This window comes from Grampus griseus (genome assembly GCF_964374135.1).
Source record: "Grampus griseus genome assembly, chromosome: 6".
In the NCBI taxonomy this organism is placed as follows: Eukaryota; Metazoa; Chordata; class Mammalia; order Artiodactyla; family Delphinidae; genus Grampus; species Grampus griseus.
The window spans coordinates 98856829-98880557 of NC_139000.1; the positions used below are offsets into that span (position 1 = coordinate 98856829).

Genomic DNA, 23729 nt, shown 5'->3' on the forward strand with positions numbered 1-23729 from the left:
GACCAACAGAGGATTGGAAGGGGGGTGAATGACCCATCGCGTGGCTCTGACCTTCTGCCCCCTCCCAGCCTGCAGAGCCACTTTGAAGCCGGGTTCACCCACGGTGACGTGCAGGTGGCCGCCCCCCTCGGGGTCTACTTGCAGGGCCTCTGCTGGGCTTCTCCCTGCCCCTAACCAGCACCCCCATTGGCCAGGCCTGAAGTGGGCCAGTGGAGAACTGGCCCTGCCCTCTCTCCCCAGGACCCCCAGGTATGGGTCCCAGAAAGTTGGAGGTCTCTGAACACCTGCATGGGAAGGGCAGCCGGCAGGCTTGAGTCTCCCCATTCAGCTTCTCTTGATGCCAGAAGAGATAGAGGAAGGCAGGGCTGGCATTCTTGCTTCCGCTTTCTACACCCCACACGGCAGATGTGGGCTTTGTCCCACCCTCTAACAAAGGAGAACATGCTACTGACCTCAGTCCCCCAGAGCGACAAGGGACATCAGTTCAGGTCTGGTTCCAGGTAGGCAGCTGGCACTGACCATGGCTTCATGCCACCGCGATACAGGGTGGGCAAGACAAAGTCCTCCCTTCAAGTTGCCTACAGTCTAGTGGAAACACAGGAGCCAACAACATAATTTCAGTTACTGTCCAGCGCTTTGGAGGACATAAAACAGGCTAATTTCCAGGGTGGGGAAGTGCTGGTGGGGTTTTTTTTTGGGGGGTGGGGGATTTGGCCATGACGCATGGCTTGTGGGATCTTAGTTCCCCAATCAGGGATCAAACCCACACCCCCAGCAGTGGAAGTGCAGAGTCCTAACCACTGGACCACCAGGGAAGTCCCAGGAAGTAGTTTAGTTGGATCTGAGAAGGTCCTTCAGAGGAGACGATTGACAAAAAGGGAGTGGTGGCTACATGTAGAGCTGGCAGAAGGACATTCCTAGGAGCAGGAACAGAGGGTGCAAAGGGCCTGAGGCAGAACAAGCAGAGTGGTTTGGACAGAAAGAAGGCTGACGTGATTGCAGTGATAACGCTGTGAGCTGGGTGCTGCTCTAAGTGCCTTCCATGGATTCACACCTTTAATCCTCACAGCCATGCCTAGAGGTGGGTGTTATTAGCCCCATTTCTCAGATGTGGAAAGTGAGGCACAGAGAGGTTAAACAACTTGCCCCCCGAGGTCACACAGCCAGGATTCACACCCAGGTAGTCTGGCACTAGGGCCGTTTTTAACCACTCTGTGGGTGAGAGGGGGACGTGGAAGTTTGAGGGTGCCAGGAAGCCTCAAACTGAGAGTGGGAGTTAGAATTGAGTCCATGGTATAACTGGAGCCCAGGAGGGGCAGCTCCGGAGCCAAGTTATTGCAAAGCCTGTGTTGTCGCAGGTACTTCGCTCCGCCAGCCCCAGGCAAGCGCCCCTGTTCTCTGGCTCCGCAGCAGGACTGCACAGAAGGGCACTTAACAGCTAGACGTCTGACAATTTGATTTCCACGTGCCGGCAGGCGGTGGGAATCAGATAGCAAAGATGGGGGGGTGGTCTGCCCGCATTGCTACAGTGCTCTTTGCCCTTCACCCTTCCCCAGCCCTAGCCCTTCTGTTTGTCAACAGGAAAAGGGTGGGCTGGGGTCAAAGCAGGTGGTGACAAGTGGCCGGCATGCAGGTGGACTCTGGGTCTGCACAAGCTGGGCTGCTAGGAGCAGGCGTGAGACGCCCCCTTTGTCGGGGGAGGTGTTGAACTTGGCACTGTGGGATGGGATTAACCACCACGGCCTTGACTACTCCTCACTCCCCTTATCACCTCCTGCCACCCCCCATAAATGGTAATGAACCCTACCCTTCTCCCCCCGCCGCCCCCCTCCCCCGCTCCCAGGTCCCTCTGGTGAGGGGAGAAAGTCAAAATTTAGGCAAACTGAGGCTGGACCACGTAAGAGGGTCTCTGCCCCTCTCCCTCGTTCTGGCGGCACTTGACACTTTTCAGGAAGTGTCCTTCCTCTCAGCTGACAAGATAGCAGTTTTGGCAGCATCAGCAGTGGCCATTTCCTTTTTATAAATTAGGAAGCTGAGACCAGAGAGGTGAAGGGACTTGCCACAGGTCACATAGCCTGTAAGGGCCGGGGTCAGGGAATGGGGATAAAATTCAGAGTCTGGGACTGGAACACTCCCCACTTGGGGCCCACCGCCGGCCTTCCCATGGGGGTAAAGGGGCAAACGGAGCCAGAAAGCCAGGACTGCAGGTGCAGAATGGGCTACCCAGCTGTGCCCCAGAGCCCCCTGGCACCAGCCCCCTGTCTGAGCCCCAAGGCCAAGCTTGACTGTGGGCATCTGTTACCATGGAGACCCCGGCTGGGCTGGGGGCTGGCCAGTGACAGCAGGCCCTTCCCCCACTGATAGGAACCAGGTTCTCGGGCTCAGAGACCTTGGGCCCAGATGGAACTCCCCACACCTGCCTCTCCTCACTGCCTTCCGTCTCCCAGCTGACCCCTCCACCCCTGAACCCCAAGCCTGAGCTGTCTCCTCCATGCCTCTCTGCTCTTACCTGTGACTCCTGGGGATTGAGGTCCGGAGGAGATAGCTTTTAATACCCTACCAGGGAGCTAGGAGCTGGTGAGCACGTGAGCATGTGGGCATGAGGACAAGGTCTTCCCAGAGAATAGAGACAGAACCAGCACCGATCACAGTGGAGAGGTAGATTCTAGATGTTTCCATGGAAGAGGGAGAGTTTAAATGGGGCCCCAAATGGTGGTGCGAATGTGGAAAATGGAAATGATTGCTACCTTGTTCCAACTATGCTGCTAACTAGCTGTGAGACCCTCTCTGGACCTCATTGGTGAATGAGGAGTCTGGACCAGATGAAGACTCTCTAAGATTCCCTTCCAGTTTTTTTTTTGCGGTACGCGGGCCTCTCACTGTTGTGGCCTCTCCCGTTGCGGAGCACAGGCTCTGGACGTGCAGGCTCAGCGGCCATGGCTCACGGGCCCAGCCGCTCCGCGGCATGTGGGATCCTCCCGGACCGGGGCACGAACCCGTGTCCCCTGAATCGGCAGGCGGACTCTCAACCACTGCACCACCTGGGAAGCCCTCCCTTCCAGTTTTGACATTCTTTCCAACTGATTCCAACCCGGGACACCCCTAGTTACAAAGGTCAGGGCCGGAGCCAACACTGCATTCCCCAGGCCAGCTCGGGCTCAGCTCACCCTTGAGCCCCCAGCGGGGCACCTGGGGCGGAGCTGGGAGCCAAGTGTGGAGCTTGACCGGGTGGGCTGGAGGTGTCCCTGCTTGTCGGTGGGTGGGGAGGGGTGGCAGACAACTTTGTGGATTGATCTAGCTCAGGAAGGTGAGAAGGAGGCCTGGAGGTGAGAGTTTCACCCTCCCACTCATCTCTTTAGGTAAATAAATCCACAGCCAGCATTTCCCCTTCTCTTCCCATCCTGGAGGCACTGAGACCTCCAGGGAGCCCAGAGCTGAGGTGTAAGCTTCCCTCAGAGATTCCCCCCCAAGCACTAGCCCCCTTCCACAGTCACCATCCGCCACCTTCTGCGGGGAAGGAACCGCGTAGAGTTCCTGGTCATCAGCTTCCAGGACCAGGAATATTGGGACATCATGGGTGGGCGCTATGCTGGCCCCGGCAGGCGTGGGCACAGTAGAAGGAATCTGTGTGGGAGAGAAAGAGCATGGACTTTGGAAACCTGGCTACGCCATTCACTAGCTGGGTGATCCTGAGCAAACGACCTACCGTGTGCCTCAGTTTCCTCCTCTGCAGAATGGGGTGATACCTGGTGTGGTACAGAGCAGCGTGGGACCGGAGGTTAGAAAAAGAAGAGGGCGCTGGGCACTTCATCCCAGACCGCTGCTGAGGGGCTGCAGGGAGGAGGCCCTGGGTTCCTCCCAGCTCCCAGAGGTTCTAGGGATGGCTGCTGTCGTGGGAGGATAACAAGTGAGGCCCAGAACATATACCTTTGACTTCTGCCTCAGTGCGGCCATCTCACTGGGTCCTCCAACATCCCGAGGCACTACTGTGCCCATCTCTCAGAGGAAACGGCCAAGGCCCGGAGGAAAGCGGCTGGTACCAGTGCACCCGCTCTCCTCACCATGGGGTCCTTCTAAGGCCCCACCTGCACCTGCCTCCCTACCCCTGGTCCCCAAGCTGTGGCGCCCACTGTGTGATGCCCGTCGGGACAGCCTTAACCCCTCCTTCCCGGTGGCCAGACAGCAGACAGGGGGAGTAAGGGATGACAGAGGCAGTGGAAGCTACGCTCCTAGCCAAGCCCACCTCCTGCCCCCTGGAGGGAGGCTCCTCCTTTTAAGGCTGCTGCTGGTAATTTCCACCCCCAGACCCAGACCCAGCGACCCCAGGCCTGGAATGATACCTGCAGCTCACCCTAGGGGAGGTGGGGCAGGGGAAGCTTGCCCTGAGAGGGGAGGAGGGGCCCTGCCGTCGGGTCCGTGAGGGTCAGTAAGAACGCAGGAGCCAGCCTCTGGGTCTAGAAGCCTCCAGCAGCTCCATCCTCTGCGCTGGGGTATCCCAGAGAGAGGCTGACAGCACCCTCCACCGACCCCCGCCAGCAGCTGCTTTGCAGTCTCACTGGCCAGGAAGGTGGACTCCTCACACCTCAGTCTCCCAATTACGCCCTCCTCCCCCCTCGCCCTCCTCCCTTCTCTCCTCTCTCCTCCTCCTCCCGTCTCTCTCCTCTCCCCACTGAAAACCTGTGGCTTGGAGAGACCTTGGCTTCTCTGGGACTCTGCCCCCAGGGACTGCCCACATCTGCTCCTGACTCTGGGGGCAGGAGGGCAACGGCCCCAAGAAATCTCTCCGGCGATGGGAGCCGCCCGCCTGCTGCCCAACCTCACGCTGTAAGTGCGCTACCTCTCGGACTGCCGTCTTGTTGCCATTTCCAGCCTCGGGGGCAGACCCAGTCTTCCTGGGACTTGCACACGGACCGCGTGGGGCAGGGGTGGGTGCCTGTTGCGCCCCGGGGCTGGCTGCTGGCACCCACACCCAGGCCCGCCTCGTCTCCCACACAGGTGCCTGCAGCTGCTGATTCTCTGCTGTCAAACTCAGGTAGGCGGGCGCCCCCCACTAGCTTTTCCCCGTTTCTCCCACACTACCGATGGGGGTGGTCAGTCTCCTTTCCGTGGACAGAGGCAGATCCTGGCCTCACCCTGAGTCCAGAAGACTCTGAGGTTTGGGGGGGCGGTGGGATGGGGTAGGAGAAGGGGCCACAGCAGATTGGGGGATTGATGGAAGTTTTGATTTCAGCCCTCCTTCTGACACCCCTCCCGTGTTGCCCTGGGGTCTCTTCTGCTCCCTCCATCCCTCCACACTGTGTTCCCCCCAAGGCTAAGCGCGTGGGGCAGCCAAGCCTGAGGGATGGAGCCCGGGAGTGGTCGGAAGAGGGCGGAGGTGATGGCTCAGGTGAGGCTTGCACTTGCGAGTACCTGAAAGGACAGGTTTCCACGCAAAACCGCCTGTCTGTTCCACTCACCACCCCGCTCCCACCAACACGGAGGTCCTGTGGGTCGCGGTCCTGGGTGATCGCGTGGGCAGTCAGAATGCCCAGCCAGGGTGGGCGACTCCTTACCTACAGGGCAATGAGGTCAAGCCCGAAGAGGTTTGTATGGGATGAGATTCAGGGTTTGCTTCTCCACACCCCCCACCCCAAGTCAGCGCCCGCCCCCCCGCCCCAGCCTCAGCCCCCTATGTGAGGCTCGGTCCCTTTTTGTGATCCTCCATAAAAGTGCAGCTATTAAAATGCACTGGTCCAGAACCGCTCTGGGGAGAGATCCCTTGGCTTTCCCAGGCCAGAGGCCCGCTTCTCTTCATATCCAGTGGGGACTTTTTTTGAAGGTAAATGCCTTTTCTCTGGGAGAGGGAAAGGGGCTGCCTTTGAAGCAGTGGGGGGGTGGGAGGGAGAGAGGGAGAGACAACCCCCCCTTTCCTTCCCCCTTTTGCTCTAGCCCCCGTTCCAGGCCTTTTGCTTCACACATCCAGGGAGAGCAAGAAGAAAGCCCCCAGCCTGGCCGGGAGGGGTCTGGGGGTGGGCCCAACCTGTTCTGGAGGGGGAATTAGCACAATGGTGCGGCGGGCCGGCGTTTATGGCCTGGCTGAGGCCCCATTCAGGACCCGGGGAAGGTGGCAAAGCTGTCCTTTCCCCCTTGAAGTGCCCCCTCGCCCCCCCTCGGAGGGGGGGCCAGCAGGCCGGACCGCAGCCATGCTTGAGGGGCCGTCTGACAAGCAGCTGTCTGCAGCAGTGGAAGGGGAGGTCCCCCTGCAGCGGGAACATGAAAGGGACAAGCAAGGTCCCGCGGGGAGAGCGACTTGTGGGCTGTGGGCTGGGGGGGGCGTGGGACTGCTTTTGTGCAGGGCTTGAAGGGGGACGAGTAGAGGAGGGGGCTTCGGGGGGGCCCTCTCTGCTCCCGACCTGGAACAGACGGCCAGAAGGAGGCTGCCCGCCAAGAGGGGCGGAGGGCCTGAACCTGGGCCAGGAGGCTCGGGGGGGCTGGGGACAGGCCGGACCCCACCCCCTGGCAGGGAGGCAGGTCCCCCACCCAAAATGCTGGCCTCAGGTTTTCCCAGGGCGGGATGTGGGGTGGGCAGACCCTGCCCTCATAGGCTGGGAATCCAGGCTGTGGATGAGCCAGGGTCGGACCTGGGCAGTGACACCCGGGAAGGGTTAACCCTGAGCAGGTTCCGCTGAATGACAGCCTGGAGCTGCTCCCTCACCTCCCCGCTCCTCAAAGATGATACTTCCCACCCCTCCCTCCAGGAGAGAGAGGCCCCTCACAGATGCTGGTCTGGGTCTAGCTCTGTCGGGATGGTTGCGATTGGGCCTGGGATAGCGGCGGACTTAGGGATCTGGGGCAGGGAAAGGCTGTCCCAGCACAGGCCAGCAGGATCCAGGTGGAGAAACTTTTTAGTGCTAGAGCTGAGGCTGTCACCAGCGGCTGGGAAACGTCATCCCGGTTTGCACCTTGCTGGAGAGAGAGGGCAGGAAGTGGTCTGTTTCTCTCCTACTCAGCACTGCAGATGGGTAAGGAGACACCAGGCCCGGAGGAGGTACTCGTCCTGGCTTTGTGTCGTGTGCGGGTGGAAACGTCCCCTCTCCACTCCCCTGGAAGCAGCGGGCGGTAGCATCACCCCGGCTGGCCACGAGCCTCTGTTACACTGTGGCACACGCAGGTGGCCTCACAGGGCAGCCACTGGGCCACCACTGAGGGCACCTCTCACCACCGCCTCCACCGCCCTCAGCTAGAGGGGAGGAACGCTAGAAGGGGCACTGGCTTCTCTGAGGGCCCTGAGCACCCAGGGGGAGCGGCAGGGGAGATGGGCGTGAGCTCAGGAGTCCTTCGTTAGTGCTATAAAGAAATGCCTCCAGGGGCCCTGCAGGAGCCTACAGAGAAGGGTCTGAGAGCTCCCAAAAAGGTCTCCAGTGACTCTAACAGACCAGCTGCTGTGTGTGCACGTATGTGTGTGCGTGAGTGTGCACACACGTGTGTGTGCATGTGCTGGGCGTGGGCTCCTTTGAGGCCAGTGCGGAGGACTGGGGAGACATCTGGTCACCCTGGCTAAAAGCGCCAAGCCCCTGGAGTTTTGGAGAGGAGACAAGCTTCCGTCCTAGAGGCAGGACAGGCGTCTGTCACTAATCAGCTGTGCGGCCCTGTGCACTTCCTCCCTAGACCATGGGGATTAGATACCAGCAGCTTGAATGTTCCTTCCAGCTCCCAGAGTCGTGATTCCAGGCCTGAGCTGTATCACCAAGTGTCCCCAGAGCTGGGCAGCTACCAGTCCTGTGCTCCAGGGCAGACGAAGAGCCAAGTCACAATGACTGGCTCACACACTGGCCTGGGAAGGTCATGGCCAGATGCCCCCTGCACCTCAACTTCTCAGAGCAAATGACCTGCCCCACCACACTCGCCTCCGCACCCCTCCCCTGGATGGACCTGCGGTGGTGTCACCCAAAGCAAATTGACACTATTTTTCCCTTGGTAACCGCAAAGGGGGAGAATCACCCGTCTCCTAATTTTAACCAGTACGTGAGGGACCAGGGTGCCATGACCGACCAGCTGAGCCGGCGGCAGATCCGCGAGTACCAGCTCTACAGCCGGACCAGCGGCAAGCACGTGCAGGTCACTGGGCGTCGCATCTCCGCCACCGCTGAGGATGGCAACAAGTTTGGTGAGGCCCAGCCCTCCCCGGAGGCCACCTACGCCCCTACCCAGCCTTGCCTGGTCCATCCCCAGACGGGTCAGGGTGGAGGCTGCAGGGGGAGAGCAGGGAGAAGCCTCTAGGAGAGGCCCCGAGGGCCCCCCACCCAAATTCAGAGGGCAGGCTGGTAGGGAGGGGTTCCCTGCACACCCCTGGGCCAGCAGCCCCGAGGGACAGAGGTCTTTCTCCCCCACCCCCCACCCCCCCAGCCAAGCTCATAGTGGAGACAGACACCTTCGGAAGCCGCGTGCGCATCAAGGGAGCTGAGAGCGAGAAATACATCTGTATGAACAAGAAGGGCAAGCTCATCGGGAAGGTGAGGCCCGGAGGGCAGGGCGTCATGAACGAATGCGGCATGCAGGGCCCCACCCAGGGCTCTGACTTCTCCTGCTCTCACCCCACCCCTCGGCCTCTCTCTGGTCTCTCCGGTCCCTGTGGGTCTAGAAGCCCTCTGAGGACACTGGCTGACCCATAAGAATCCTTGGCTCTGAGGTGTGAGGCACTTTCCCAGCAACGATGAGGAAGAATTTTAGCACCTACATCATGTCACAGCCTCTGTGTCGAGGGCTAAGAGCTGATCAGGGTTGAGAGGCCAGAATCCACGCCCCCTCAGGTCAGTGGGGTCCTGGGCTCCAAGTAACAAGATTCGTGCTAACTGCCTACTAGCGTAACCACTAGTTACACTCCACAGTGGTGGGTCCAGAGTTGCTGTGCAGGGAGAATTCCACTTCCTTTGGCATCAGCCAATCCTGGCTTCTGATTCTGGCTGTTTTCAAATATTGGCTTATTTTTGTCAAGTCTCAGCCTTCTCATCTGTAAAATGGGCACGGTGTCAAGATTATCTATAGAGCCAGATGGGCGGCTGCCTGGCTCTTTACACAGTTGGTGTTCTACAGACGTTTTCCCCTTCTTTCCATCAGACTGTCGCGTCCCTCTCCTCCACCCAGCAACACCCTTCACGCAGACCAAGGAACGTTCTCCTATATACGAGTGCCCACTGGGTATGCACTGAACTGCACAGTTACCTTGATCTTTATGAAACAGCTGGGTAAACGGAGGCTCAGCCTGGCTAAATACCTTGCTCAATGTGTACAACCTCCAAATGACAAGGCTGTATTTAAGTCCAGATCTGACTCCAACAAAGCTTGTTCCTTGACCCCTCCTTTGCCTCTCCAACAAGGGTGCCCGTCTCACCGGGCAGGAATTCTTGGGCTCACAGCCCCTGTCGCTCCCTCCTCGGTCCTACAACATAGGTCCATAAGGCAGACTAGCCAGCCAGGGTAGGCGGACAAACTCCCCTTCCTTCCCCTGCAGCCCAGCGGGAAGAGCAAAGACTGCGTGTTCACAGAGATCGTGCTGGAGAACAACTACACAGCCTTCCAGAATGCACGGCACGAGGGCTGGTTCATGGCCTTCACGCGGCAGGGCCGGCCCCGCCAGGCCTCCCGCAGCCGCCAGAACCAGCGAGAGGCTCACTTCATCAAGCGCCTCTACCAGGGCCAGCTGCCCTTCCCCAACCATGCCGAGAGGCAGAAGCAGTTCGAGTTTGTGGGCTCAGCCCCCACCCGCCGGACCAAGCGCACTCGGAGGCCACAGCCCCTGACATAGTCAGGGACACCCCCGGGGGGGCAGCCGCCCCTCACTCATGGGCCTTCCCATCCCCTTCCCTTCCTAATCCAAAGACAGGGCTGGGGTGGAGGCAGGGGAGCCAGAGCCCCCAAGGAGGATGCTGAGGACCACCGAGCATCAGAGACCCCCCACCGGAAAGGCGGAGGACTGCCACTAACCAGGGCTGGCTCCTCAGGGCCCCACCCTGGCGTGGCCCCCTGGGGGCGGGGCAGGCCCCCCAGAAGGGGAAGGTAGAATAACCCGAGGTCAGGCTCCCCTGAACCAAGTGGGCAAAGTCAGCGGATTCAAGGCGCTGCAGACACGGTCTGGAGGCGGCTCTCCTCGAACTCTGCTGCCCCTGTCTCCCTCAGTCTGCCCCCCAGCCTCCAAATTCCTCCTGGCCAGACTGTAGGAAAGGACTTTTGTTTTGGTTTCAGGAAAAAAAAGAGGGAGAAAAAAAAAAAGAGGGCTGGCCATTCTTCACATTCCACTACCCAGGCCTGCACCCTCTCCCCCAACTCCCAGCCCCGGAATAAAACCATTTTCCTGCAAACGGGTTATCTGAAGCGGGGTGGGGGGGTGGGGGAAACAACTGCAAAGCTGAACTGGGGACAAACTTGCTCCTCCGAGAGAAGAAGAGGCCGGCGCGCAGGCCCGGGGGTGGCGCGGCAGGTGGAGGCCAGGCCGGGCCCCGCACGTACCCGCAGGGGCAGGGGACAAGGGGGCAGGAGCAGCGGCAAGGGATGGCCCGGCAGGCCCGCACCTCCGCCCCGCGGGAGGCTGGCGGCCCGGGGCGCGCCCCTCCTCCGCGGGCTCAGGTTTCCTGGCTGGCACCGCGCGTCCCGTGCTACCTGCTGGGGCGCAGAAACCCCAATCCTGGGGCCGGTCCGAGCCTCCGGGGCCGGGGCCGCTGGCCGGGCAGCCGCGGGCGCTGCAGCCTCCTCGCCGGGAGCCAGATTACTTTTTTCCGGTGAGGAGGTCGGGTGGGGGAGGAGGCGCGGACAGGCGGAAGCGGAGGGAGGGCGAGACCGCGTACATTGCGCCCAGGTCCCCGCGGGGGGGCGGGGCGGGGGCCACACCTGGGGGGACAAGGCGATTAGAGGCGGCGGCCCGGGGTGTGGGCGCGGGCGGGGGGGAGGGGCAATCCTCTTCCCTCCCCCTCCCCCTCCCCGCCCAGAGCTCCTCTGGGGGGCTTTCCGGACGGCTCCAGGTGTGCATTCGGGGAGTGGAACTAAGAGGCCATAAAACCCGCCTCTTTCCTCCTTTGCCACGGTTTTTAATTTTGTCCATTGGGGAGGCCCTTCCTAGCAGCGCCCCTCCTCTGCTCTTCACGGGGAACACCTCACTGAGCCCGCTCTTCTGCGGACGGACCCCCAGCCTCAGTTTCCCCTCCCTCTTTCTGAGAAAATGTTGGGGAGGGGGATTTTGGAGAGAGAAGGAGGATGAACGACATCTCTTCCCATTTCTCCCAACAGTGGCCTAAAAATGAAGAAAGAATGGGAAGCTGTGGGGGGGGGGCTGGTTTAGTCAAAAGGGGAGGCGAGTGGCGCGTAGTCCAAGTTGGGGGGCGCGGGGGGTCACTCACCTCTCCCTGGGTGAGGACCGGAGCCAAGGCTGACACCCCCAACTCGAGGCAATTTAGACAGCGGCAGCCAAGAGGGAGGTCCCCAGGCCCCAGGCCATGCTCCCTCCGGCTTGTCGTAATCACTTTTCACCAGGTTGCTTTTTCCTCTCCCCCCCAGTCACAAAGAGCCTTAATCCTGCTGAAGACTGCGGGAAACGTGTTGGGGGTCGTTTTCGGGGGAGGTGGGGAGAGTGTAGGGAGGGTGGTCTGCAGCCACAGCTGATAACTGGCGAGTTCAATGGGATTTTCCACGCAGGGGCAACGCCCAGCAATTACCTGAGGACAAAGGGTCGGGGCCCCCAGGTGTGGAGGACTGGACTTGGGGGGCTGGGAAGGAGGTGTGCCGGGGAGGGGGAGCTCTTACAAGCCCTCTGATTTCCGCAGGAATTTGAGACATTCTTTAAAGCTCAGGCCCACCCCCTCCCCACCGGCTCGGGTTAGAGACAGCTTCAAAGGTGGATGGGGCCCTTTGTCTCGCCTCCCCTTTCTTCTCTGCCTTTCTCCGGCCCCTCCCTCCCTCTCTTTGACCTCCCCAGCACAGACAGGCCTCTGGGGGACGGCTCCAGAAAGCCCTCACTGTTTCCTTTCTTGCTTTCTGAGGTGAGACCTGGCAGGGAGGGACAGAGGACGGGGAAGGGTGAGAGAGGAAGGCCGCTCTGGCGGCCTGTGCCATCTCAGACGGGGCCCTTGCCCCAACCCCAGCCGGAGCCCGGCAGCTCTGACGCCCGCTTGTGGCCTTGGGTCCCCCAGCTGTTGGTGCTTCCAGGCTCCATAGCCAGGGTGCCTCTTCATGCTCTGGGGAAGTCTCTTCAGCTCGTTCTCTCCTACCTGGTGGTGATTTCGAAGATGCTAAAAGGAAGAAGGCAAAGGAATGGGTCTCTAATAATGGGATGGGGGGACGGGATTTAAAGTATCTGTGTGTGTGGCAGGAAGGAGGCTTCCCGTGGACCTCTGATGGCTACAGCAACCCTGGTTGCTTCTGGGCGCCCTAAAGCTCCAAGGAGGTGGGCGGGTAGGGATGGACACAGGGCAGGAAGACAGGGTGAGTTGAACACATCCGTTTCAGGGAGGGTGTGACAGGGGGAGGGCGGCGGCGGCGGCAGCAGCAGCGTGCCTCAAATGCTATGCCTGTTTAGGATTACCAAGAACTCTGGCTAAGAATAGCCTACGTATAGATCCTGGCTTCTCTGTCCTGTCCTCCAAACGGCCAGATGAGGCGGAGGGGAGCCGAAGCAGGAAGTCGGGGCGGTGGCAGGGGGCGGGAATCCATTCACATTTTAGCCCTCGCCACGTCTCTCTAGTCAACCCTGTCCCTCAGACTCCGCTGGCTGTGACTTCCCAGTCACCCAGCCTCAGCCTCACAGCCCTGGACAGCTACGAGGACCACCTGTCCTTGAAGCTCTTTCCTCCCTCACCTGTCCTAGGCGGTCCTTTCTTCCTTCTCTCGGGCTCGCGGACTCTTCTCTTTCCTGGCCCCTCTTCACAGAAACATGCCCCGAGATCTGTCACTCTCTCCTCTCCCTGAGCAAACCAGCATGTCAGCTGTCACCCCCTTTCCTCCAAACTCTGGAACCCTGCACCATGGCCGGACCTCACGGGGATCTGTCTCAATGAATGCGGTAGCTCTCTCAGCGGTCTTTCTCCCTCCTGACACACACACACACACACACACACACACACACACACACACACACACACACCTCAGCACATCACGTAGTTTGTTCAGCTCACCTTACCTTACCACAGCTCTGCCCGAGTCACATCATCACTAACAGACTCAGCATGGCTTTCAAACCCCTGCCCAGTCCTGCCAAGGCCCCCCGCCAGCCTTGTGCCTCCAGCTCCCCTCAAGAACGCTGGCAAAACTGCAACCATTGGGGCTTCCCTGGTGGCGCAGTGGTTGGGAGTCCGCCTGCCGATGCAGGGGTCCGGTGCAGGGGACACGGGTTTGTGCCCCGGTCCAGGAGGATCCCACATGCCTGAGCCTGTGAGCCATGGCCGCTGGGCCTGTGCGTCCAGAGCCTGTGCTCCGCAACGGGAGAGGCCACAACAGCGAGAGGCCGCATACTGCAAAAAAAAGAAAGAAAGAAAAAAAAAACTGCAACGCTTGCAGTCCAAAAGACACTCTGGGCCCATCTTTTTTTTTTTTTTTTTTTTCTGGTCACACCACGCAGCTTGTAGGATCTTAGTTCCCCAACCAGGGATCAAACCCCTGCCCCCTGCAGTGGAAGCTTGGAGTCCTAACCACTGGACCACCAGGGAATTCCTGCTGGGTCCATCTTTTTTTTTTTTTTTTACATCTTTATTGGAGTATAATTGCTTTACAATGGTGTGTTAGTTTCTGCTTTATAACAAAGTGAATCAGTTATACATATACATATGTTCCCATATGTCTTCCCTCTTGCGTCTCCCTCCCTCCCTCCCTCCCACCCTCCCTATCCCACCCCTCCAGGTGGTCACAAAGCACCGAGCTGATCTCCCTGTGCTATGCGGCTGCTTCCCACTAGCTATCTACCTTACGTTTGGTAGTGTATATATGTCCATGCCTCTCTCTCGCTTTGTCCCAGCTTACCCTTCCCCCTCCCCATATCCTCAAGTCCATTCTCTAGTAGGGCCCATCTTTGCTCATGAGTTTCCCACTGCTTTGCATGCCCTTCTCCAGAATGCTGGCACGTCCAGACCACAGCCATGTCCTCGGCTCTACAGACGCCCCTCACTCTCCCAGGGGCAGTGGCCGTCTCTGCTGCCCCCAGCCCCTCCGGCCATTGACTTGCCCTGGCCTTAAGACACATATCACAGCTCGTCCAGAACTGTACTTATCTATGCTCGTGTCATGGTTCCGCTGGACAGCAAAGGCCTCAGATGTAGAACTAGTCAGTCTTTGCACCCCCCCATAGTACCCAGCACAGTACGTTACACAGAATAAGTATTTCTTGAGGAAATAACCCAACTGAAGACCCAGAAAGAAGTCGTTGGCCATTGGCCCAGCACCCTGTGGTCCCTGAAGGTAAAGGTAGGATGAGAAGCCAGAATCCTGCCTCCAAGCTCCATGCTTAGGAGGACTTGGGCAGGAGGGGTCCTAAGCAGTTAATCCAAATATTTGTGTATTCCCTACAATGTATGACGATGTGCTAGCCCTTCAGTTAATAAAGAAAGATGGACAAGATAGTGTGTCATCCCCTGTCAAGCTCTCAAGACACTTGAAATTTAATTGGGGGGGACCAACCCATAAAAAGGCAGTTCTTTTGAGGACTTTTGGAAATCTGTCTCTTACCCCTAAGATAGCAAAGCAGCATTTGGTACATCCCCAAAGAGTGAAAGGGGAGAAAATAAGGACACTGCTGTGTACTGAGCTCCAGAGATGTGCCAGGCAGTGTGCAAGGTGTGCTCACATGGAGCCCCTCATTTTGCGGGGTGAGATTGTTCCCGTGTTGTGTGTGGGCAGGCTCAGATGGAGAGATGTTAACTCATCCAAGATCACAGTCCAGATTCTCGCCTGTCTCTGTTTTGTTTTGGTTTTTTTTGGCTGCATTGGGTCTTCGTTGCTGCGTGCGGGCTTTCTCTAGTTGCGGAGAGCAGGGGCTACTCTTCGTTACGGTGCGCACGCAGGCTTCTCATTGCGGTGGCTTCTCTTGTTGCGGAGCATGTCCTCTAAACCCTCGGGCTTCAGTCGTTGCGGCACGCGGGCTCAGTAGTTGTGGCACGCAGGCTCTAGAGCGCAGGCTCAGCAGTCATGGTGCACGGGCTTAATTGCTCCGCAGCACGTGGGATCTTCCTGGACCAGGGCTCGAATCCATGTCCCCTACATTGGCAGGCGGATTCTTAACCACTGCGCCACCAGGGAAGCCCTCTCACCCGTCTTTTAACACCTCGAGTGGGATGTTCTCCACTCCTCAGCCAGGCACGGTGGGTTCTGGGATGTACGTGGGGCAGGGGCACTGGGAAGGGCTGGGGTTTGCTTGACCTTGAAGATAGGAGCAGGATTTCCGTCAGCAAAGAAGACCCACCAGGGGGCAATATTGAGAGTGAAAACAGCATGAGAAGAAGGGCTTCAAGGCAGGAAAATGTGAGGTCAGTTGTGGGAGTGGGAGGGCGAGCAGTCGATCGGCTTGGCTAGCACTGAAAGTTTGCAGCCAGAAGTGGCAGGAAAGGATTGGGCCACGTTATGGAGAGCTGGGTCTCTGCTGTGACAGGAGGAGACAGTGAGGGCCTTCAAGAAGGGGAGTGACCAGACGCGATTGTGGGGTTGGGGTTCAGGGGAGAGGCTGGTCTGGTGCAGCTGCTGGGGTTGAGGCTCTGGGGTCCAGGAGTCAGACAGTCCAGTGATCGGAGGTGGGGGACGTGTCCTCCAGACTGATGGGAAAGGGTCACTTGGAGGCCCTCGTCCTTTCTTTTGTTCTGCTGGCCCAGTTCTCTGTCACTGTCCCTTCTTAGGTGCACAGGTGCCCAGTCAGCCTCTCCAGGAGTTAATGTTTAGACCTCCCCGGGCAGGTCGGTGCAGGGGGCGGGGCAGGGGCAATGGAGTGAGACGGAGAGAGGACAGAGAAATCTACGCACAGCCCCTGGGGAGGGGACAGGCGGCAGGGCCAGCGTCTGGTCAGGACATCTGGCAGCGGTGACCTTGCTGGGGAAAAGAGCCAAGAACTAGGTATCCTGGGCCTGGGACCACCCGCCTGAGAGGGGCAGGAGCCCCAGCCCCCTGCTGTGGACGCACGTGCCCATCCTCAAGCCTGAAGGCGCTCCTGAGCCTAAAGGTAGCTTGTGCTGTTAGCAGCCTGCTGGGTTGGGTGCGGCCAAGCCGTGCCCAGGAAGCCCACCCCGGGGCCTGGGCTCACAGGCACCTGGTATTCAGTGTTGCCTGCTTCTGGGGGGAAGCCTGTGCCTCCCCTGTCCTCCCAGCCTATTGGGGTGGCAGGCAAGCAGTGGGGGAAGACCGACCGTTCAGCTGGCCTTGAGGAGTCTGGGGTCTTCCCAGGAGGAGGGGGCTAGAGGCAGAGTAAGTCTCCTCATAGGGCGAGGCCAAAGATGAGGGGGAGGCAGAGCCTGGCAGGCGAGGGAAGGGTCTTCTGGCCTGGCTGTGCCCTCCCACGTCCCTCCCAACACCCTCCCCCACCCCCACCCCCCCACACATCAGGATCCCTCAGCAAGGAATGACCTTGACAGCTACCAAGCCTCAGGTCGACAGAGGGAGCCCTAACTCTGCAGTCGCCTTGGCTCCAGGGCTGGCTTGAGGGGGACTATTCCGCCCAAGGTGCTCTCCCGCCCCTGGAGGGACATGCCTATGGAGAGAGGGGCAGTGGGAATGGGCCTTGCGGGACTGGAAGAGTGCTGTCCCAGGCTCTGACCTTCTCAGCCCATGGCCCACAAGCCCGCCCTAGCCACACCCGGGACCTCTCCTTCCTGCCAGAAACCACCCTCCGACCCTTCAACATAAGCCGTCCCTCCCTTGTTCCTATCGCTCTTCCCAGCTCCACGCTGAGCTTTCTGGAATGGGGGACGTGGCCCAGTGCCTCCCAAGACCGGCCTGCTATCTGGCCCTGAATTAAGGTTCTCCTTAGGCCGCCCCAGGAGCCAATCCCAGAGCGTTACGGAAGGAGAGGGAACAGGAGGGTTGGGGGGGCTCAGTGGGAGCCCCGGTTCCTGAAGCTCCCCCACCCCCACCCTGGCACCGAGGCCCCCTCCCTCCATTGCTGAAGAAGAGCTACAGCCGCCTCCTCCCCCCTCCCTGCCGCTGCTGCCTCCTCGGCTGAGCCGGCAGGTTGTCTTGGCAACGGGAGGCGGAGAGGAGATGCGCTGAGGGATGGAGGTGTATGTCACCGAGGAAGCTGCCGAGCCCCACGCCCCAGGCCCTTGAAGGTACCGCAGACCCCCTCCCTTCCCCTCCCCCTGCCCTCTCCCCTAGGCTTCCCCACTCTATCCAGAGTGCTCATTTCCCTGAGGAATGCCCCCCTCCTCCCAGCCCAGCGACTCCCACCCATTCCTCCTGAGCCACCTCATTCCAGGCCCCTGTCCACAGCTGTCCTTCCTGGCAACCGCTCATTCCAGCCCTGCCTCTGGGGACCCTTGCACCGGAAGGCAAATATCCTGGAATGGGGTCTTGGGGGGTGGGTGGCGCATGAAAACAGGGAAGGAACCAAGATAGTGGGGGAAAAATCAGGAATCCTAAAGGGCTACCTGGCACTTGGTCTCCTGGAGAGGGGGAGGGAGGCTGTGCAGCACTAGGGTGGGGACAGGGCAATAAGGGTGGGGTTGAAGGGGCAGAAAGCTGAGAGGCCGGGCTGGTTGTCCAGAAAGGCCTGGTTCCCCTCTGCTAAGGCTGTGGCCCGCTCCTGCCACATCAAAAGTGCACCTCCTCCTGCATCATCTCCTGGCCTTTTTTTCATGGGTCGATGGAGCCTGTGTTTCTCTCCCACTCCCAGGCTTTCTAGTACCTTTCCACGGGCCCCTCTCCCGCCTCTGCCGTACATGCAGCAGCTGAGCCCAGATTCTTTCCACCCTTCCTCAGCCACTCGGCTACCTGCCTTTTTCATTTCTCCTTTCTTTCTGGAGCCCATCCTTCAGGATTCATTCTTCTCTGTCTCCCACTAACCCAGACACATCCCCCCCTTCCTGGCCCTACCCGTCCTCGTCTCTTTGAGAAAGAGGTCCCAGGGCACACCCTCACCTGTCCTCTCAAGACCCTCCCCGCTGTGGTTTTTCCATTCAGACACCCCAGAGCCCCCTCCCCAGATTCTAGATTTCCCCAACGACAGCTGATACCATCAGCTGACCAGCTGTGGGCAGCGGTAACCAGGGCAACAGTAAGGGCTGCCTAGGTAGGCAAGTCTGCACAGAGATGGAGAGGAGGCCGTGCTGGGGCCAGGGTCAGCTGGCCGGGCTCCCTCCCCTGCTCCCGGAGGTCACAAATGAACCAGGCTCTGCTCTAAGCCCAGAGGGAACGAAAAGGCCAATGACAGGGGCCTGGAGTCATGGAGGTTTTCCCAGAGACATTCCTGTAGTTCAGTGCTGGGACCTGGACATCACCTGGTGAGAACTTCTCTTGAAGACCCCGCCTTGGAGAGAGATTGGGGTCCTTCCCACTCACCACCACTGTGCTCTGTCCCCGGGGGATTTGAGTTACCCAAGGGCCAACCCGGTCTCTTGTGCTGAGCACCTGGTTTCTCGAATCTTCCCATTCTATGCTCCCCAGGAGAGGGTTAATCCTTGGGTAACCAATTCTGGCATCTAGCCCACACCCCTGCCCCTCACCATCTATGCGCTTTTGCACCCCAGGGAGGCAGGGACCCCAGCGGCCTCTGTGGTGCTGGTAGGTGATGAGTGGGAGATAGAGGTGCTTGGGGAAAGCGGGTGTTGTCACCCCTCTGTTATCAGTAGAGCCCCTTCCCCCTGACTCAAACTCTGGCTGTTGAGGAGGCTGGAGGGGCTGTGTGTGTGAGCGTGTGTTGCAGGGCTGGGGGTGGGTGTGGGAAAGGGAAAAAGGCCAGAGGCTGGCCAAGAGTCTGCTTCCGATTCTGCTTCGTCATGATGCCCAGTTAATGGTCCTCTTGTTTGAAACGGATTGAGCTGCAGCAAGCGAGGTGGAAGAGCAGACACACAAACACACACCCGCAGGCCAGTGGCCACACGCTATCAGCTGGAGGTGGGGAGGGTGCAGGGGTGGGTGGGAGCCAGCGGCCCGCCCACCTGGCTGCCCGCCCGCCCCGCCCGGCCTGCCCACCGGCGCACACACCCGGCCCGGGGATTGCGCGCCAGGCTGGCGGAGAAGCAGGGTGGCGGCGAGGGGGTGGGGGCCTAGAAGGGTAAGTCCCCTCCTTCGCCGGCTGCCCACCCACTCACCCACCGCAAGCCAGCTTTTTTTCTTGTTATTTGTGCTCTGGGAAAGCACGCCGGGCTCCTGGAAGAGCCGCCTGTTACCTGGGCTTTCAGGAAAAGCCGCAGCCCCGGGATCTGCGCCTGTCCCCGCCCCCACCCCGGGGCCTCAGAGCATCTGGGCCACCCTGTCCGGGAAGAGGTAGGTGGCAGGGTCTCCCACCTGTCTTCCCCTCTGTGGGCACTTTGGCCACAACAGCTTCCTAGAAGTGAGGCTCTGGGTGGTGGCAGGGATCCCGGGGTGGGGGTGGGGGTGTCAGCTATGGCCCCTTGTTCAGTGGGAGAATGGGCCGGACCCTGGGACTAACTGGGTTTGATGTGACCCAACCTCCTTCCGATTCGGGGAAGAGGGGCTGGGGTGTCACATGCTGCCACCCGGGGACCCCTTCCCCCAGCTGTGCTGGTCGGAAGTCCAAGTGCTTGGGGGGTGGAGGCTGTGCCTCGAGTAGGCTGAGAGCTGGGCCGTCTTTGCTGAGTGGTGGAAGGGAAGGGGGCGTTGCCGTCTCCCGCCACCGTGCCACAGATGCTCCTGTTGTGGGGGGAGCAGTTCACTCAGAGGCCTGAATGCCATTGGTGTGAGGACGGCTCCTTGCGGGGAGGGGCCTGAGGAGCCTCCTGCTAGCCCTTAGCCGGCCAGGCTGGGGTGAGGACCAAATGCAGAATGAGGCTGGGTGGCAGGGCATGGCCACAGGCCTGACCACGATGCTCTCCTGGTGCCGGCTGTTGAAGTGCTTGCAGGGGCTGAGGGCCGAGCAGACACGCAGGCCTCCAAGGATCGAGGCGCCCCCTTGCTAGCTCTGCCCCTCCCTTGGCCTGGCAGGCCAGGCGCCCTTTCCCGGGCAGGCGCACCCGGTGGTTCTTTCCCAGGGCACTGGGTTGCCGAGTTGCGAGAGGCACGGGTGTAGGAGAAGGCAGGCAGTCTTGCTTTGGGAAGGGGTGGGGCCCAGAAAGCGCCCACGGGATGGGTAAGTGGGCGCTCTGTGCCAGGGACGGGGTGTCAGCACGTGGGGTGGGTGGCTGTGAGCGTGGAGAACCGGAGCCAAGGGGAGGATCGGTGGGTGGCGTGAGTGGGTGTCACAGGCACCGCGTGTCAGCGTGGGGGGTGCCTCACTGGGAGAGCGGGGGCGTGCGTTCTGCAACCGTGTTTCGGCGGGGGCTGCCTGCGTGGGTGAGGTGCCCGTGCCCACGGGGGAGGCTGGCCTCCGCGCTGCTGGCCTCGCTGTGGCCACATGTCCAACGCCGGGGCCAGCCTGTCCACCTGGGGGTGCGGGTCCGAGGAACTCCTCATTCAGAGCTCATACATGTGTGTAACGACCAGAAGAGGGACGCCCCCAGGATTCAGAAAGCTGAATTTGGGAGGCAGTCGCCCTTGCATCTCCCCCAGCCCTATCAATCAACTGGTACAAGTGACACCACAACCCACCAACAGGACCAGCTATAAATAGAGACCAGAGCAGGAACAAGCTGAGGACCAAGCAAACCTAAGGGGCTGGGAGGGGGGACACAGAAAGAGGGCCTTCTTCAGGGGTGTGTGGAGAGAGGATACAGAAACCCAAGCGAGAGTGCTAAGAGAAACTGTGTGACGAGATGCATATTTGTGGGGGGGAGGAGGAAAGAAGGAAGGAGGCGCCCGGGCCCACTCCTGCTGTCATCAGAATCAAACGGGGAGCAGGGCCTTGAGCAGGTGGGTTCCCGGGCTGGGACCCTGATTCTGGGCCCACCTGCCCCTGCCTGATGCTTCCCCAGAGTGCGAGAGGGTGCTGTTCAGGGTTAGCATTAGAGGAACCCCAACTCTAGTCCTAGCAGATAGAGCAGGGCTTAAAAATGGGGGTGCGGGAGAAGGATAAAATGAGAGGAGGGGCGTGGGAGCTTCATCAGTCTTAGAAAAGGCGCAGGCGCAGGCTTGGCAGAGGTTAAGAGATGTTCTGATGAGCCACCGGCCGGAGCAGGGCGATTTTGGGGGCGATTGTGGGTGCCCCCTCCCCACGCACACACAGACACAGACCCCACCCTCAGGGCATGCCGGGGGGTCTCCCCTGTTGGGCTGGTCTGCTCCCACCCACCTTTCCCCTCTCCACCCTGGTATGCTGTTTTGGGAACTGGTGACCTAGCTGGATCCTGCCTTTATTTCTGGCATTGAGTTGTTGCCACAGTAACTGCGGGGGTGGGGCTGGGAGGGAGAGAGGGTGAAAGGGAAGCAGAGCTGAGGGAAGAAAGATGAAGAAAGGAAAGAAAAAGGGAATGGAAAGCAGAAATAGCGAGATGGGGCCCGGAGGCACAAGGCAGGCAGGCACACTCTGAATGAAACTGGTGAAAAAGGAGAGCGGGGAATGCTTGCCCACCTGACCCCCAGCCCACTGGGCCAGCTCAGCCATTTCGCAACTCGTTTACTATCTGCAAGGCCGGCCTCCAGCCCGGCTTGTCCTTGCCCCAGGGCACAGAGCCCGTGGCCCCCAGCCTCTCTGCTCTTGTCCACAGGCCAGTCCAACGAAGCAGGATTCTGGTGGCTCCACGGTATAAGGTTAGCGCACGGGACCCCAAACCCCAAGTTCAGATTAAAGTGAGATCCTTGGGGACCCACTGAAAAGAGCATTCATTGGCTTTGACCTGAGACAGACCTGGGTAGGAATTCCAGGTTGGCTTCAATGGGCCGAGGCGTGGGGGGCATGGGGGGAGGCAGGTCAATCTCTCAACCGCATTTTCATCTCCTAATTGGGAGACATGAGCTTTGGTGAAGCTAGAGAGGATGGGTGAAAGTCCCTGGCCCAGAGCAAGTGATGGTTGGTTTAGAACAGGGCGGGAAGCTGGACTAGAGGATACCAGGCTGCGGTTCTGCCGGTTGAGCCTTCATTTCCACAAGTTGAGGGAGCCAAGGCCGGCTCAGCCCCTACCTGTAGCGGGCGCCCGTGGGAATGGGTGGGCGGGCCTTATCATCAGGGCCGAGCGGCTCCAGTTGCCATGGAGACGGGGCGGTGTGAGGTGGGGCCCGGCTGGGGGCTCAGATAAGGCGCGGCTGCACAGCTGGGGTAGGGTGGGTCCGAGATGGAAGAACTGGGCGCCGCCGGGGCAGCTGAGATGGCCCTTCCGCCACCTGGGCTGGCCTTCCTCCGCAGCTCTTTCCCTTTCCTCCCTTTGCGCCCTCCCTTCCTGCTGCAGTCTGCCCTCTCGGTCTGTCCACGGGAGGCGGCCCGGGCCTGGGAGCGCACATGCAGAAACGTGGGGTGTGCACGGGTGCGGACGCGCGAGGAAACTGGCTTTGGGGGAGGGGCTACGAGTGGGTGGAGTAAGCTTATGCGGGGCGTGATGTGATTTGGGAGAAGGCAAGAACAGTCTCTCCCTTTCTTTCCCCTCCCCCCTTTCCCCCTCCCCTCCCTCTCTCCCTCTCCCCCACCCCACACTCCTACTCCACCCCAAAACATTTTCCCTGATGGCTTAATATTTAACGAGTAAGACCTTCACTCATCAAGGTTAGCCCCAAATTAAAATGCCATGTCCCTGGAAGGGTAAGACATTAACAATTTCCGCAGCGTGCTTTCTAACACACCAGGCGCTGGTGTGCAGGTTCCTGATGGAATGTGGCTCAGGGCAGAAGGCGAGGAGACCCAGCCTAGGGGATGGGCACGGGGCTGTGGACAGCTGTGGAGAAGAAGGGGCAGGGGACAGAGCAGGGACATCATTATTCTGAATCGTCTTTCCGAGTGGCTGTGTCTGTGGGACAGTGGTCGTGCACAGGCGAGTGGGGGTCTCAGTGCAAGACCTTGTAACCTGTGACCTGGCTCATCTTGGACCCCTCCTCTCCCTCCCTGGGCAGTGACCACTCTGAGAGGCAGTCATTACCCCACTCTGTACCCACCCGCAACTGGCGTTCGAGGGCAGGGTGCCTGGACCACCTCCAGGTTCAGCCTGAGGCTCCAGGACACGTAGAAGCTCTCCATTCTCCACCCCTCCCCCGTGCCACATTCCTCCCCCTCCCCCCCCCCCCCCCCCCGCACCACCGCCCTTCCCCCGACTGTTCCAGTCCTTTCTACTCTCTTCAGTCTCTGCCTAACCCACCTGTAGGGTCTGTATATGACCTTATCTCTCACTTTTCCTGGGAAAATAGAAACCTCCCAATCGGCCTGCTCCAAAGGCCCCTAGATTGCAGTTACCCAACTTTCCCTTTCCTCTCCTTTCAGGGAAGCTCAGGCTTTCTTTCCAAAGGTAGTCCTTCACTTGGGCCTGGACCCAATCCCTCTCCCCTTCCCCTGCTGGGACCTTCCTGCCTCAAGTGCCCCCCCTCTCCTGCAGCCACAATTTCTTTTCTACTCTTCACTCTCCACTGCCTACAAACGTGTTCAGGTCTCCCTTTTCCTAAAAAACCTTCAGCCAAGCGCACCTCCTGCAAAGTAACTCTCCTAACCCCCTCCTGCCCTTCTGTCACACTTCTTGGAAGTGCCCCTCCCCCCGCCTGTA

General features: G+C 59.9%; 1 protein-coding gene across 2 annotated transcripts; it reads left to right on the forward strand.

The window, feature by feature from the left end:
- Positions 1-4789: 4789 nt before the first annotated feature.
- Positions 4790-9784, forward strand: FGF17 (fibroblast growth factor 17; the record flags this gene model as incomplete). 2 transcript variants are annotated; one of them, XM_082657446.1, is made up of 5 exons in its annotated part: positions 4790-4824; positions 4996-5032; positions 7969-8146; positions 8386-8492; positions 9491-9784. In XM_082657446.1, 5 exons carry the CDS (start codon positions 4790-4792, stop codon positions 9782-9784), a joined length of 651 nt encoding a protein of 216 aa, XP_082513572.1. The 2 variants fall into 2 exon arrangements, with proteins under 2 accessions (XP_082513572.1, XP_082513573.1); XM_082657447.1 differs by having other exon boundaries at positions 8002-8146.
- Positions 9785-23729: the final 13945 nt, after the last annotated feature.